Below are 15,229 nucleotides of genomic sequence, written 5' to 3' on the forward strand. Positions count from 1 at the left end.
TCGAAATAATAGCCACCTTTTCTAAAATTTAAATTTGAATAATATTAAAATATAAAAAAAAAAAACTTATTTTTTTGTTTTGCTAAAATAAAAAAATAGACAGCTGTCCATTTGTTTTTACTCTATTCATATAGTATTATATTGTTCACCTATTCATAAATGAATTTAAGTTTTTTAACAATTAGTATACAAAATAATATATAATTATTTTTTATTTAAGGTATTCAAATGATTTTAAACATACGATCAGGTGATAATGTCACGACAATTAATGCTATTGTGATAATTTTGGTAGTAAGTCTGCAGCTTTTTTTATACTGTCATGCGGGTGAAGAACTTAAATATCACAGTGAAAGCTTAAGAACTGCTTTGTTCAGATCTTCTTGGTATAATATGCCCAATTATAATGTTAAAAATATTCTCTTTATTATGCTGAGAGCATCTAAAGCATTCAATTTAACGGCTGGAAGTGTTTATAATATTGATATAAATAGTTTTACAAAAATTGTCAAAGGAATGGGTTCATATTTTTCAGTGTTACAGGCATTATTTATTGAGTGAATTACAAGTACATAAACATAATGAAAAAATAATAATATACATGTATGTATATATAATAATAAATAATTCACTCAATATGTGCACAAAGTAAATCTATTCAAAATGAGACTTGTTTTTATTATTTTTTATTTATTTTTTATATAAGAAATAAAAACATTACTATTATTTGACTTGATAAATTAAAGTACTTATGAATTCAATTTAAGTTTTTGATGCCAAATTCTAATTTTTGTGCTGTAAACGGAAATTCATGTCTTCATTTATATTGATAATGCTTTATCACTATCAAATGATATGTATTCATAAAATGATTGTGTCAATAAAATTACTGTTTAAATATAAATTGAATGTTTTTATTAAATTTATAGATATGTATGTAGAAGATGTTATTCACAAAAACTTTTAGCAGTTTTTCCTCAGTTACTATTTCGAAATGAAGCATAAATTATTATATCAGATTTTTGAAAAGTATACCTCAGATGAAAATAAAAATAATAATAATAATTTATTATTATTATATTAATTAATTAAAAAAATTATTTCAAATTCAAAGTCAATTTTTGGTTTTATTTTAAATATATGTAATTATAATATTAATTTTTTGAATAACAGAAACATCGCTTTTCAAAAGTTAAAAATTTATGTTTTTAAATTAATATTTATCGTAAACGAAAAAAGCATTTCACTTGTAAAAAATTTCCCAGGTTTGGTAAATTGAAATTACCACTGAGTAAAGCTAATTATGTGTAAAACTTGTATGTGTAAAATATATATGTGCATAATTTTAATTTGTATAATTAAATATATACGTGTCATATTTAAATATTGTAAATTCAATTTGTGTAATTTTTATATTTGTATATTTTTTATGTGTAATATAATAATGATATTTGTGTTAAATTAATTGGTGTGAATTATCATGTGTAAGACTATCATGTAATAATTTTGTGCTTTAATTTTTTTGTAATAAATTACACTTTATAAAACAAGTAAATTACTGATATGCAATGACTTAATACTGTATAATATTATTTTGATTTTTAAAACGCAAGAGAATTTCATGAAAATTATATTATATCATGGATAGCATAACTCTCCATCACATACAGTGGTTTATTCGTTGATAAAATATTTGAACCAACACCCAACTACACAACATACTGCACCAGTAACCCATAAACGCGATCTTGTAAAGCATTACCATAAAGTCCAATGGGGGACTACTGGGTGAATGGTATATAACTTGAATGTTTTTTTATGCAAAAAACAACAAACACCTGGACTAAAAAGTACATGCAAATAAGGGTTCACTATATGATTGTTGTAAACTAGGAAAAAAAAAACCTTTCGTGCTGAATCGTTGGTTTTTTTTTATCCTTTTTTTTTATTAAACGTACAAATGATTCAAGCAATTTTCGTCACTTTATACAGCCACTGATTTCGGTCTCAAAATGTATTTATATTTAAGTATTATTCTTATTAATTTCTACACTTGGATATAAATAAAAAACAATTATTGATGAAAAACTTTCAAATTTAAAATGGTTATATTTTAAATTAACTAGAAAGTTTTTTGAATAATTAAATCAAATTTTATATTATAATTATTTACGAAAATGTTAATGTTGAGGAACAATTGTGCCAATTTCGGAGTAATTCGAAGTTACCCGGAGTACTACGGAACGATCGAGAAAAACTCCGGTATTGAATGGTGATTTTCCGAATGTACACCGGGGAAATTTTCCTCACTAGAGATTTTATAAAGAAAAAAAATTTGAATTGGCTTTGGCAGCATCCATGTTGCTTCAGGTCACGTGATCGAACACGCCCATCATTCATAGATGAATTCACAACAAAAAATAGTAAAAGGGGATGAAGTGTATGTTCTTTCACATAAAAATGGAGAACGAAAAAAAAAAAAATATCAATTTAGTCGACTGATTTAATAGTTATTAGTTTTTTAAAAAACATTATACAAAAAAATACATACTTATTGAAAAATTTAAAACATATCTGGAAGATTGAGTTGCACAAAAATTATATTCCATATATGTGTTCTGCACTCCACTATTTTTACACGATTTATAATTTATATCTGATAATTATAAACTAAAATTTCATCAACTTTATTTTTTGTGCTTGTTTGTGGTATTTTCTTTTCATATTAACACACATATGAATACTAATCACTCAAGGTTTTTAAAGGTAACAACTTTTAATTTTTTCAGACTATTTATTCACGTCGAACGATTATAAGAAATAAAATAATTGATAATAATTATTATTATGAAAAACACATGTTTTAGAACTTGATCAATCTGAAAATTGCTCAGACTCGTTTTTATTCTTAGTAATATTGTAAGCTCGCCTCAAATTTCTATCTGAAATAAAAATTTAAAATTCAACCCTTCCATAGGTTAAAAAAGCTCATGTCTCAATCGATCACATTGTAACAAAACTTATGAATAAACAAAAAATTTCATTTATTTACATCACTTCCGAGTATAAGTTTTCAAACTTTACTGTATTTTTTATTTATTTTTTTTCATGTGGCATTTTTGCCATTTGTTTCTTTCCCATATGAAATAATGAAAAGAAAAAAAAAAAAAAAATCGAAAAAAGACGAAGCAACTTAATTGAAATTTAATAAAGTTTTTTTTATTCTGTTCATAAAACGTATAATTTTCTGAAAACAAAAAGCTTACACGTATACACTTATGAATTTTTAAACTTCAAAAGTTTTTTTTCATTTTAAGTTTATATTATATTTACGGGGCAAAAAACTTGATGAAAAAAAAAAATGTAATTTGTATTTGCATTTGTTTCATAACTTAAAATACAAACGCTCAACGTGTACCTTATTAATAAAATGGATATTGAGAAATACGAAAAAAAAACTTGGAGTAAAGAAACAACGTATGCGTTGGGTCTATTCAAGTATTTAACAAAATGTCTTGGTAGTTGGCCACCAGACTGTCATAAATTCACTTCACTGTTCATATTTTTTACAGTTCTGTTGATACAAGTACGTATTTTTCATAGATTGTGTGAGCATATACGTAACACTGAGAAAAAAATTTCTTTACACATGAACACGGTTTAAAATTGTAGTTAAAGATTTTTGTATTTATAAAATTTAAATTCAAATTTTTATTATTATTTTCTTCGGTTTATAAAATCCATGTATGGTATGTTTTGATGTATTTTTTTTTTTTTCGGTAATTCGTTATCGTGACTATTTTCTCGTTGTATACACTTGAAAGAAAAAGTATCAAAAGAAAAGTTTACATGATGAGCAAATAGTTTACATGATTTTAATTTAACATCATGGTATAATTTTTTTCTCTGTGTGATTTTATTGATATCAATTGATCAAAACTATATTGCAATAATCATTATTATAGATTGCTATGATGTTTACGCTAGTTATCGAGGTATGTTTTGCCTATGAAGATAACAATGACAAAGCTAATACAATGTGTTTTATAACATCTGCAACATTATCAATAACTAAAATATTATTTATTCGTTTAAAAAGTAAAAATATGTTTAAAATTGTAAATAATGCTGTTGATGATTGGCAATCAGTAACAAATTATGAGAACAAAAAAATAATGAAGAAATTTGCTAAAAAAGCAAGAAAAATTTTGATTTATCAATTGGGATTTTCTTTTATAACAATAAACATGATGATACTTGATTCACTTCCAGTATCACAGGATAATTCAAATTTAACAGCTGACTCTCAATTACTCAATTCATTTCCAATGAAAACAACATATTATTTTGGCTATATTGAATTATCCTGGTACAAGTATACTGCACTTTATTTTCTTCAAATTATCCAGCTTATTTTCTGTGCTATGGGTAATGTTGGTAATGATTGTTATTTTTTTGGCATGGCAATGCATCTGTGCAGTCAATTCGTAATATTACGTTTGCAAACTAAAGATTTTAAAACTGAGATAAATAAAAATAATAATTGTACAAATTATATTAAAAATTTTGTTAAAAAACATCAACAACTTATTGATATTGCAAATTGTTTGAAAGAATCATTCAATTTTATCTTAGTTGTACAACTTGCGAATAATGCATTTGCAATATTATTGATGGGTAAGCTATTTAGAGTATAATTGATATCCACTCACGTTCTTTACTATAATCTGAGAAGACATATTCATTAGGGTTTTATAGAATCACGATTCTAAGAATAAATGCATGGACGTGAATAAAAAAATTATGTGATTTTGATAATTTCAATTTCAAATTTGTGTGGACTTTAAAGTCCACATAAATTAATAACTTTTTTTATATTTATACTTTTACACTGTAAACTATTGTTAGTTTAGTTAAACTATTGATGATATATTTCGAGACATTTTAATACCAAAAAAAAAATTTTTTAAATAGCATCTCGAGCTATAAAATCTATCATAATCTTCCAACCAAAACCCAGATTTTTTACGATAATTTTTAACTCTTCCGTAGTATTCATAGACATATAGGGTTCATTTGTAGCCTTCAAGTAAAAAATTGAAAATAAAATTATTTAAAATAAAATAAAATAAATTATTATAAAAAACGACTTTGGGAGGCTGTTATCTTAAAATTAAAGACTTAGAAAATTATACTTTTACGCCTTTTTGTATTACAAAATACTGCAAAGATTTTGTGTATGACTAAATCTTTCTAGAACTTTGAAATCGTGATACTATTTTTACAATTATCATAATGAATTGCTTCTCGTCCAATCGCACTGAAAGTAAAAAAACTCGTTGTCAAACAACTTGCGTGTTCTATGTATATAACCATTAAAAAGGTTAATCTTCAGCATAATATTAAAAAAAATATTTATATGTCTCGATGATTCGATGAATTTTAACTTATTACATTTATATCAATTTTTTTTGCTTCATTTTTTTTTTTGACAATTTGAAAAAGCTAAAAAAAAATATGGCAAAAAAAGGTTTAGGTATAAACCCTTCTTTACTTTTTTTTTAGACATTTTTTTTAGTATATGCTTTTTTATCTTCAGTGCGACGATATATAAACTATGAATAGGGTGATCGAAATAATAGCCACCTTTTCTAAAATTTAAATTTGAATAATATTAAAATATAAAAAAAAAAACTTATTTTTTTGTTTCAATAAAATAAAAAAATAGACAACTGTTCATTTGTTTTTACTCTTTTCATAGTATTATATTGTTCACCTATTTATATATAAATTCAAGTTCGCTTGAACAATAAGTATACAAAATAATATATAATTATTTTTTTAAGGTATTCAAATGCTTTTAAACATACGATCAGGTGATAATGTCACGACAATTAATGCTATTGTGATAATTTTGATAGTAAGCCTGCAGCTTTTTTTATACTGTCATGCTGGTGAGGAACTTAAATATCATAGTGAAAGCTTAAGAACTGCTTTGTTTAAAAGCCCTTGGTATAATATGCCAAATCATAATGTTAAAAACATTCTATTTATTATGCTGAGAGCATCTAAAGCATTTAATTTAACGGCTGGAAGTGTTTATAATATTGATATAGATACTTTTACAAAAATTGTTAAAGGAATGGGTTCTTATTTTTCAGTTTTACAGGCATTATTTATTGAATGAATTAAAAGTTTATAAACATACCGAAAAAATAATAATATACACAAATTAAATCTACTCAAAATGAGACTTGTTTTTATTATTTTCCATTTGTTTCTATATGAAAAAGAAATTCATTTGACTCTATGAGTTAATGATAGTTTTTAGAAATTTTCACTAATTTATCTTCTTTAACTTATCGAGTTGATTAAACTTGTTATTTCAATTGATCCCAATCAATTTGAAATAGAAAAAAAAATACTAAATATATACCTTAAAATTTTACATCACAGTATGTTGTCGATGGAAAAATATTTTTCAATAAAAAATGCAGAATGATCCCTCAATTTAGTCACTTTCAAAACTTGTAATACAAATGGAAGTTTTAGAATCTTTTTCAAAATTTGTTGTATCTTTTTTAAAAAACTTTTTATAATTTGATTTATTATTCGACATAATTACTCACCTAAAATTATATAGTTTAACATAAAAATGATGATTATCGGATAAGTCCAAGAGCACGGTATGAAGTTCCTACTTATTTATAGCAACGTAGGAGCTCCATACCTCGCTGCTAGATCTTTACCATAAGTTTTTGATTTACCAATGTTAAAATAAAAGGTGCAATCAATAAGTCTACGTCAAGAATATAATTTCATCAGTTTATACTTTGTCGGAAAAACAACTCGATGTTTAAGTACCGTATATACACTCTAACTTTATTAATCATAGTGTTATTTTAAATATTATATAGACTCATGAGTTTCGTTAACAATAAAAAAAAAAAAATGTTAAATTATGTGTCGAATTGGCATTAAAAAGTGTTCAAATATATTTAAGACATTAATTTTACGAAATAGAAATTTAAAAAATATATATTTAACATTTCTAATAGTCAAAAATTGTATGTTAACAATAAAATTGTGTAATATATGTATAGTTGTATGTTAAATTTAGCCAAACAAAGTGTAAAAAAAATGTTTCATTTTTTATTCTTTACTCTAAATTTTTTAGTGTGTAAATTTTATACTGTTGCTATTTTATTGCAGCTTAAATTGGCAAAACTACTGAAAGAAAAAAAATCATTCTCAACGTTTTATATCAATGTTATATAAAGTATCACAATATAAATCCGGGATACAATCTATCCGATCTTCGGAGATAAGCTAAGCCGATTCAGCAAGGTATACTGACTTTGTACAAGGGTACGACACGGTCTAGATAATTTTTAGAAAATTTTTTTTAATCGTAACCGATATTAATCAGTTTAAAAATCGACCATTCAATTTTATTCTTAATTTTCGGCGAAAAAAAATACTTGCCCTAGTTTTTTTTTCTTTGCCAAATTAAATAAATTTTCTCTCAGTGAATTTACAAGTTTTTTTGATCTCACTTGTAAAAATATCATTTTTATTGACCAAATTAAAACCGTAAAAATTTTTTCATAAAGTATGCCGGAACGAGGAATGTATTCACAAGAAAGTTAATGATATTTATTATGAATTGAAGTCAAACTAAGAGCCAAGTCGAAAAAGAATTGGAAGCGACGAATGAAGGTTTTTACGCACAAACATTTTGTTATTATTCACAACGACGTTTCAGTCGAAAGTGAGAGAAAGTTTAAAATTTCATATTAAATTTTCTAAATAGCATGTTTAAATTCAGCACTGCATTCTACTTGAATATTTAACATTGATATTTAACATTGAGAAATATGATAAATTATATTGTTTATTACTATAAAATTTTTCGTCAAAGCTGTCAGAGCTTTTTAATTTTCAATTTTTTATTGAAGACACTCATAAGTCTTATGATTATTTTATGATTTATTTTAATTAAAATTTAATTTTTTTTTGACCAAATTAAACTATTGACCAAAGTTTAATTAAAAAAATTTTTGAGTTGTTTTAAAATGTTTCATTTAATAAATTAATTAATCAGTTCACAAAGAAAAAAAATATAAATTTATGTAAAGAAAACGATGAAACTTTCAAAGCTCAAAATCACAGTAACTATTTTTTCACTAAACTTAGAATTAATTTTTATCATCGAAAATTATACTTCACTTTTTCCCCACATTTTTTAATAATTAATTGGGATAAATTTTTTTTATTGTTAAAAACAAATTTCATATGATATTTTTTAAATTTATCCAGTCCGCTGTTTAACTAAAAAGATGCGCACACTTTGTGTTATTCATTTGCTATAATATACTTTTGTGATTTAAATTTTTTCGGTTTCCAAAAAACTGACACTTTTAAATATACAAGAAAAATTACTGATAATGTATTATTTTAATATTTAAAATTAAAGAAAATTTTATGAAAATTATATTATATCATGGTTAACTCCACATTATATACTATGGTTAATTCGTTGACAAAATTTGAACCAACACCCAACTACACAACATGCTGCGCCAGTAACTCATAAACGGCGATCTTGTAAAGCATTACCATAGAGCCCAAAGGGGGACTACTGGGTGAATGGTGGGACTTGAATGTTTTCTTATGCAAATAACGACAAACACCTGGAGTAGAAAGTACATGCAAATCAGGGTTCACTATGATTGTTGACAACTAGGAAAAAAAAACCTTTCGTGTCGAATCGTTGGTTTTTTTTTTATCCTTTTTTTTTTTTAAATTAAACGAACAAATGCTTTGAGCAATTTCCGTCGTTTTATACACACACAAAATTTCGTCTCAAAATGTATTTATATTGAAAAAATTGTTCTCATTAATTTCCACAGTTGGATAAGTCAAAAAATATTTAATGTAAAAAAAAATTTATAAAAAACTTAAATGATTTTTGTTTAAATTCACTGAAGAATTCAAAACTTTTTATAATAATTTACGGTAAAATTTTTTCATTTTATTTTTTCAATTCACATTGGAAGCTCCAAGATACAAATGTATAATTTTTTCAAATGTATAATGTTTCGATAGAACACTGTCATTCTGGTTTTGTTATTTGTTCATTGATAATAAATGTTTTTTATTTTTTAATCATTTTTAATTGTTGTCTTGATTCAATTCATCAACCAGGTACTATTTTTTGTTATTTCAATTAACAGTACACAAATAATTTCGTCTTGGAATTTGTTGATCGTTTATCTTTTAAGTCGTTGAATCCAGGTAACTAACTGTGCCGGGTTTTAATTTATTTCTTGAATTTTACGACTATTCGCAAGACAGATAAAGAATAGTTTAAAATATTATCTTGGCCAATAAAGATTACAAATAAATATTATTTTATTTTTACTTAAAACCAGCTTATTTCTAAGAAACTATCATCAAAAATGTCATACTTTTTCTACACTATTAAATGATAAATTTCACTAATTATAAAATCAATTTTTAATTATCCAACTGATTGATAAAAACATTTCATTCCATGACAGTTAAAAATCATATAAATCATATTTTTAAGACCAGTTATTTAAAAACAATTTTATAAACTAAAAATTAATTTATTAGCTTAAATATGTGATAATTAAATGAATATTTTTTAACAATACACAAACTAGCAATATTAAAAATAAGTACTACTCAGTATGATACCGTCATCATGATGAACACATAACTAAAAATGTCGAGTAAAAAAACGTTAACTTGGTCCCTGATTTTTCATATATACATCAAGCTCGACGGGTATTTTTTTTACCTGGCCAAAAGTACGGATTATTCATAGATATTCTCTGTATCTTCCGCTTCACTAAAAGTACTTTACATAGTCGAATACTGGCCCTTTTTTTGTCTTGCATTAAAAAAATAATATAAAAAAAAAAATAGCGATATCAATCGGTAGCTATAAAAACTACAGCAGTGAATTACTAAATAACATGGTTTACTTATGCTTAAATATGAATACTTTCCTCTACCTGGAGAAAAAAATAAAATAAAAAAAATTTATGTTTCAAACTTTTTTATTTAAATATATATATATATATATAGGTACATATTAATATTCACGATGGGGTTGTATATGTGTTCCCGTGAGAACGTAAGTTAGGGATATTGTTGAATAAATTAACATAAAATTAATTTGAAATGGGACTAACGTGCAGATGGTATATTTATATAGAATTTTTTTTTTCACCCATAATAATGCTAATATGTAAAAAATTCTATTCATCAAACATATTGTCTCCAGCTCTCATTGGCTTTTTTGATAACGAATGCAATCAGATGGTTTTATCAAGATGCTAGAAAATAGAAAAATAAAACATTCTTTTTTATCGGTCAAAATATATGTATTAATTTTCAGCATTAGTCATTCAATTCTATAAAATTTTCTGTATAAGAGATTTTAACTTTTTTGCATACTTGCTTTTCTAAGATTTACTATCTTTACTTGAAAATCATACTCTGATATTTTTGGAGTCATTATTTTTGATAAGGATTGTATTACGTTGAAGTATATAAATTATTTATAAATTTTATTATTTTTTATACTTACTTATTTGTTGATAACTTTAAACAACATGAAGATTGTCGAAAAAAAATTTGCAAATTGATAATTGGTTCATGCTTTTATAAAAGGTTAAAATTAAAGTAATTACTTATTTTATAATAAGTAATTACTTTATTAATAGTAAAAGTAATATTAGTTCAACATCAATACCATTAACATCAGGTAATAGTTTTTATTTATTTAAGCACAATTAATTTGTTAATAATAATTTTTAATATTTTACAAATGACAATAGATTTGAAACAGAAATATGAAGTGATCAAAATGATCATGATGTTGCTGAAACTGGTGAGTAATAATAATAATATAATATTAATTACTAATTAATAATTAGTTAATAATAATTTTTTTGTTTCAGAGATCTTGGTAAAAATTTTTTCGTTATTCTCTTTGACTCATTGAATAAAAAAATCTGCTTTTTCTTTCTATTCTTTTTTCTAATGAAAGGAATTACCGAAGATTTTCTACGGTTTTTTAATAAGATTTTAACCATTTAAGTGGGGGAGAAAACTTGAAGATATTCTCCACCACAGGTTAATTGAGAAAAATATTTCTACCAAGAAATCAATGACAACTTCAAATGAAAAAACCAACTCCAGCTAGTTGAGCTTATATTGATATTTTACATTATAGAAAAATATAAATACAATATTATAATATTGAAAAGAATGAATTTAGCAATAAAATATTTTATTTATTATTCCACTTCCCACTGGGGCTGGGAGTAGTGATAATATTTAACTCTTTTACATTAAAAAAAAACATAAAAAATAAATTTTAAGTTATAACTTATAATCAGAGAATTAACATGTGAAAATAAAAATATATTTGATAATAAAAAAAAAGTGTATATACAAATGTATAATTTTTTGTATTGAACATAAAAAATAAATTTTTCTGACAAACTTCATTCAACATAAAAAAGGTAATTACATAGTGAAAAAAAGGAATTTTCCGGATCAAAATTATCAATATATAAATTTATAAATATAAACAAAAGTATAAGAAATTTTTTTGCCTAGGGTAAGTTATTAAATTTTCACAAATAAAGAGTGAAAATAAAACTAAACAATACAATTAAACTAATTGTAAAATGCATTGTTATCATAGATGTTCCACTCAACGTTGATGCAGTTCCTTTTGCACATGCTGTCAGTATACTGGTAGTTTGCAATTGTCGTCTTTCCAATAAGCCATGAATTCCAGTTATTTGATTTTTTGGAAGAATATGCTCTCGGCTCAATATTACTGAGTAAAGATTTACACCAGGTGATTGGGAGCAAAAGGTTAAGACAAGATGATGAACAACAACTTTCATCACATGAACTGTTCCAACAAATTGAGTGTAAGGTTGTTCTGTTAATGTGCCTGTTAAATTTTACAAAAGGGATATTAATATCATAGTATAAATCAACTTGGTCTTTAATATAATAACTTAATTGTTAATAAGTTTATTGTAGTTTTAACATTAGGTGAGTCAGTCATTTTAATGGTCATTTAATAATTGCAAATGATTTTAAATGAATTTTTAATCTTCACTGATGATATGATTAATTTAAATATATAAATTAATCATAATGAATCAATGATAAATTAATTAATTATTAATTTATACTTCAACAATATATATAATTAAATTATTTTAATTAGTTAATTTATATAATTAACGAGTCATAATGTAGTTTATATATTTTAATTCTTTTGATTATTGAATGAATGATTACATTAATAATAAAATATGAGATGAATTTTTTTATTTTAAATTTAAGTGTAAATGTAATTTAATTATAGTTATTCTAATGATATGCAATTTTAGTAATGATGCTGACGTGTAATTGATTCATTTATATTACCATTTTGAAGACCAACTGATCGCCAAATACCAGGACTTCTAATGATGTCTTCAATTTGAAATGTATAATCAAGATCACCTTTACTTTCAGTCCATAGTAATTTTATTCCACCATTATCAGTGAATCGTAAATTAACCGTTGGACATGAATCCAATAATCGTATTACTAATTCATTTTGTAAATCTGGTGTTTTAAATTTTTGCTGTAACACTTCGATGATGTACCATTTTCCCATCAGCTGAAAAATATTTCTTATTCATTGTTTAATATATAAGTTCAAGCACTACTAAATAATTAATAAATTAAAATATTAAAAAGTACAGTTGATATGAATATATAACATTTTTTATTAACTTTTTTAGATCGATTTTTTGTGGAGGACTTCAAAGGCAGATGGAAGATATTTTTTTGAGTATGAACATGACTATAAATGTATACTCTTCTGTATATGAATGAATTGAAAACAAATAATTAATGGATCAAACTAATATTAATGTGAAATAATAATTCTTATGTTAATTAATTTTAATTTAATATTAAAGAATTATAAAATTTTTTTATTCTGTCTAATGCACTTTGTCCATACATTTATAAATCTACCCTGGAGGAAAAGCGACCATAGAAATTAACCGGTGTAATAACAATCGTTTGACATTATTTCTAGGTACCAAGATGTGTTTTATTTCTTCAAAAAAACTTTTAAACTATTTGGAGATATTCAATACTCTGGCTCTACTATTCAATCTAACTTGATACTGCATTCAAAAAAAAAAAAAAACAATTGCATCTGCCGGGGCTTGAACTCGAAACTCTTAGATTCAAGGCTGTTCGAAATTTAGAATATAACAATAACAATTACTATATTTATGTCTTCTATTATTGTTTAATTACAGTGAAGAAATTTAAGAACTTTATTTAATAAGAATTAATTGATGATTATATTGTTTACATATTTTTCTTTTTTTTATATACGAAGCCAATGGTACCATTAGACAATTCACTATTAATTTTTCATTTTCATTACAGTTATTAAAAGTTTTTATTTCTACGTAGTCTATAATTAAAATAATAAATTAAATTTTCAGCATTGTTGATCACTAAATTGCAAAAAAAAGTAATTTATAAATTGATCTTGAAACGTGATCAACGAGGCCAAATATTCAACTTGACTTTATTAACTCTATATTACATATATGTTTCAGATAAATTTTCCACTAGTACCTTAGTAATATCCAACGATTCCTGTGCTTTAAGTTCACGACATAATTTCTTGACTACTCTGGGCGTTGAACTGAGAAACACTAATAACAATACAAAACACTTCATTTTTCTATTGTTAAAATTAAAATGTTTTTGATTTTATTGAACAATAATTGTACACACTGATTATGAAATTCTTTTAATTAAATTCATATGATATAATACACTGCTATCATTTGATAAAAAAAAATAACTATTATTATTTTAAATTGTTAAATGATATATATTTATCGTCATTCAAAATAAAAAATAAATATCGTTATTTTATTGCTATGATCAAAATTTAAAGAGACATTTATAAAACGTTTAGAATTTGTTACAATATTTATTGAATCTAATTTCCGAAATGATAACGGATGTTAACACACCAAAGTTGTTAAGCACTCTGAAATTTATTTTGTTGTATAAATGCTGGACCTCCTACTACTCTGACTCTTTTATTATTTCACGCAATTGTTTGTCGTCATCATGTTGTCTCTTTGTACGTAGGTCATCTTTTTTTCTATTTCATTCGATTCAATCAATTAATAGTACAAACCAACTTTGTCACATACACATAGATAGTCAAATGACCTATATATATTTATATATGTAAAAAGAATAAATTTTTTTTTAATGTTTAATGAAGAATTATGAACTTAAAAATGTTTACAACCAATGTACATCCGATTGTAGACTACGTTTTATACATGAGACAAGTTGACTCACTTATTTAATGCGTATCTGAGTCGGCATGTTATTTAATTAATTGTGTACCGTCCATTCTTAAATTATACATGGAGGTTTAAAAAAATATTATATAGCAATGGCTAAACTTGAGACTTTAATTAGGGTAAACAAGGTCATTGTTAATATTTTTTTTCTTTTAGTGCAGTTAATTTATTTCCTCTCAAAATTAATTTAAAATTTTTTAATTATTTATATTTATGAATTATACAATAATAATGATGACAATAAAAGGAATTTTGGTGACAATTATAATGTGTAAAATTGATTGATCTCTATATTGATATTGATTTTTTTAAATGAGAATCATTTTTATTTTTCTCGATAAATATAATTTTGAAGTGATGATCGAAAATATAAAGATTTAAAAGTTTGAAACTGTACGTTTGATAACGTTACACTTGTGTATTTTTTGTATTTCAAAAATTGAAATAGATAATTGTATCGTTATTTTCGAGTCCATGATTCATGTCCCTTTGTGTATGTGATAAACTTAACTTCCTCAATCAAGAAGCACTCTATGTAATGTCACGCATTAAATATAAAAACACATTAAGATGCCAGACAAATTAGACGACACAATCACAAAATATTTTATTTCATCATGATCACCCGCATATGCCAAGAACACGACGTCCAAAATTTCTATACAAATGTTAGGAGCTTGTTTCGAAGAGTAGAAAAATGTATGTTAGCCTGAATGATATTAAGTGACGATTGCAATTCTTAAAAAATAACAATTGCAGATAGTAAT

At 24.3% G+C, this 15,229-nt stretch overlaps 2 protein-coding genes across 2 annotated transcripts; one reads left to right on the forward strand and one right to left on the reverse strand.

Annotated features, from left to right (window-relative positions):
- Positions 1-3,430: 3,430 nt before the first annotated feature.
- Positions 3,431-6,187, forward strand: LOC122848297 (odorant receptor 4-like). The gene is made up of 3 exons (XM_044146276.1): positions 3,431-3,586; positions 3,966-4,677; positions 5,847-6,187. The coding sequence occupies exons 1-3, from the start codon at positions 3,431-3,433 to the stop codon at positions 6,185-6,187; spliced, it is 1,209 nt and encodes a 402-aa protein (XP_044002211.1).
- A 5,174-nt stretch (positions 6,188-11,361) lies between these two features.
- On the reverse strand, positions 11,362-15,078 carry LOC122848327. The gene is made up of 3 exons (XM_044146322.1): positions 13,711-15,078; positions 12,490-12,727; positions 11,362-12,004 (listed from the first exon to the last, which is right to left on the reverse strand). The coding sequence occupies exons 1-3, from the start codon at positions 13,813-13,815 to the stop codon at positions 11,676-11,678; spliced, it is 672 nt and encodes a 223-aa protein (XP_044002257.1). The 5' UTR covers positions 13,816-15,078; the 3' UTR covers positions 11,362-11,675.
- Between the last annotated feature and the right edge of the window lie 151 nt (positions 15,079-15,229).

This window comes from Aphidius gifuensis, linkage group LG1 (genome assembly GCF_014905175.1).
Source record: "Aphidius gifuensis isolate YNYX2018 linkage group LG1, ASM1490517v1, whole genome shotgun sequence".
Lineage (NCBI taxonomy): Eukaryota > Metazoa > Arthropoda > Insecta > Hymenoptera > Braconidae > Aphidius > Aphidius gifuensis.

Excerpts from the sequence above, each read along its gene's own strand:
- LOC122848297 (XM_044146276.1), top strand. The coding sequence starts at position 3,431 with ATGGATATTGAGAAATACGAAAAAAAAACTTGGAGTAAAGAAACAACG. Across the intron at positions 3,587-3,965 it reads TTACAGTTCTGTTGATACAA|ATTGCTATGATGTTTACGCT; the intron begins GTACGTATTTTT and ends TCATTATTATAG. Across the intron at positions 4,678-5,846 it reads ATTTGCAATATTATTGATGG|GTATTCAAATGCTTTTAAAC; the intron begins GTAAGCTATTTA and ends TATTTTTTTAAG.
- LOC122848327 (XM_044146322.1), bottom strand. The coding sequence starts at position 13,815 with ATGAAGTGTTTTGTATTGTTATTAGTGTTTCTCAGTTCAACGCCCAGA. Across the intron at positions 12,728-13,710 it reads AATCGTTGGATATTACTAAG|CTGATGGGAAAATGGTACAT; the intron begins GTACTAGTGGAA and ends AATATTTTTCAG. Across the intron at positions 12,005-12,489 it reads ATCAGTTGGTCTTCAAAATG|GCACATTAACAGAACAACCT; the intron begins GTAATATAAATG and ends AAAATTTAACAG.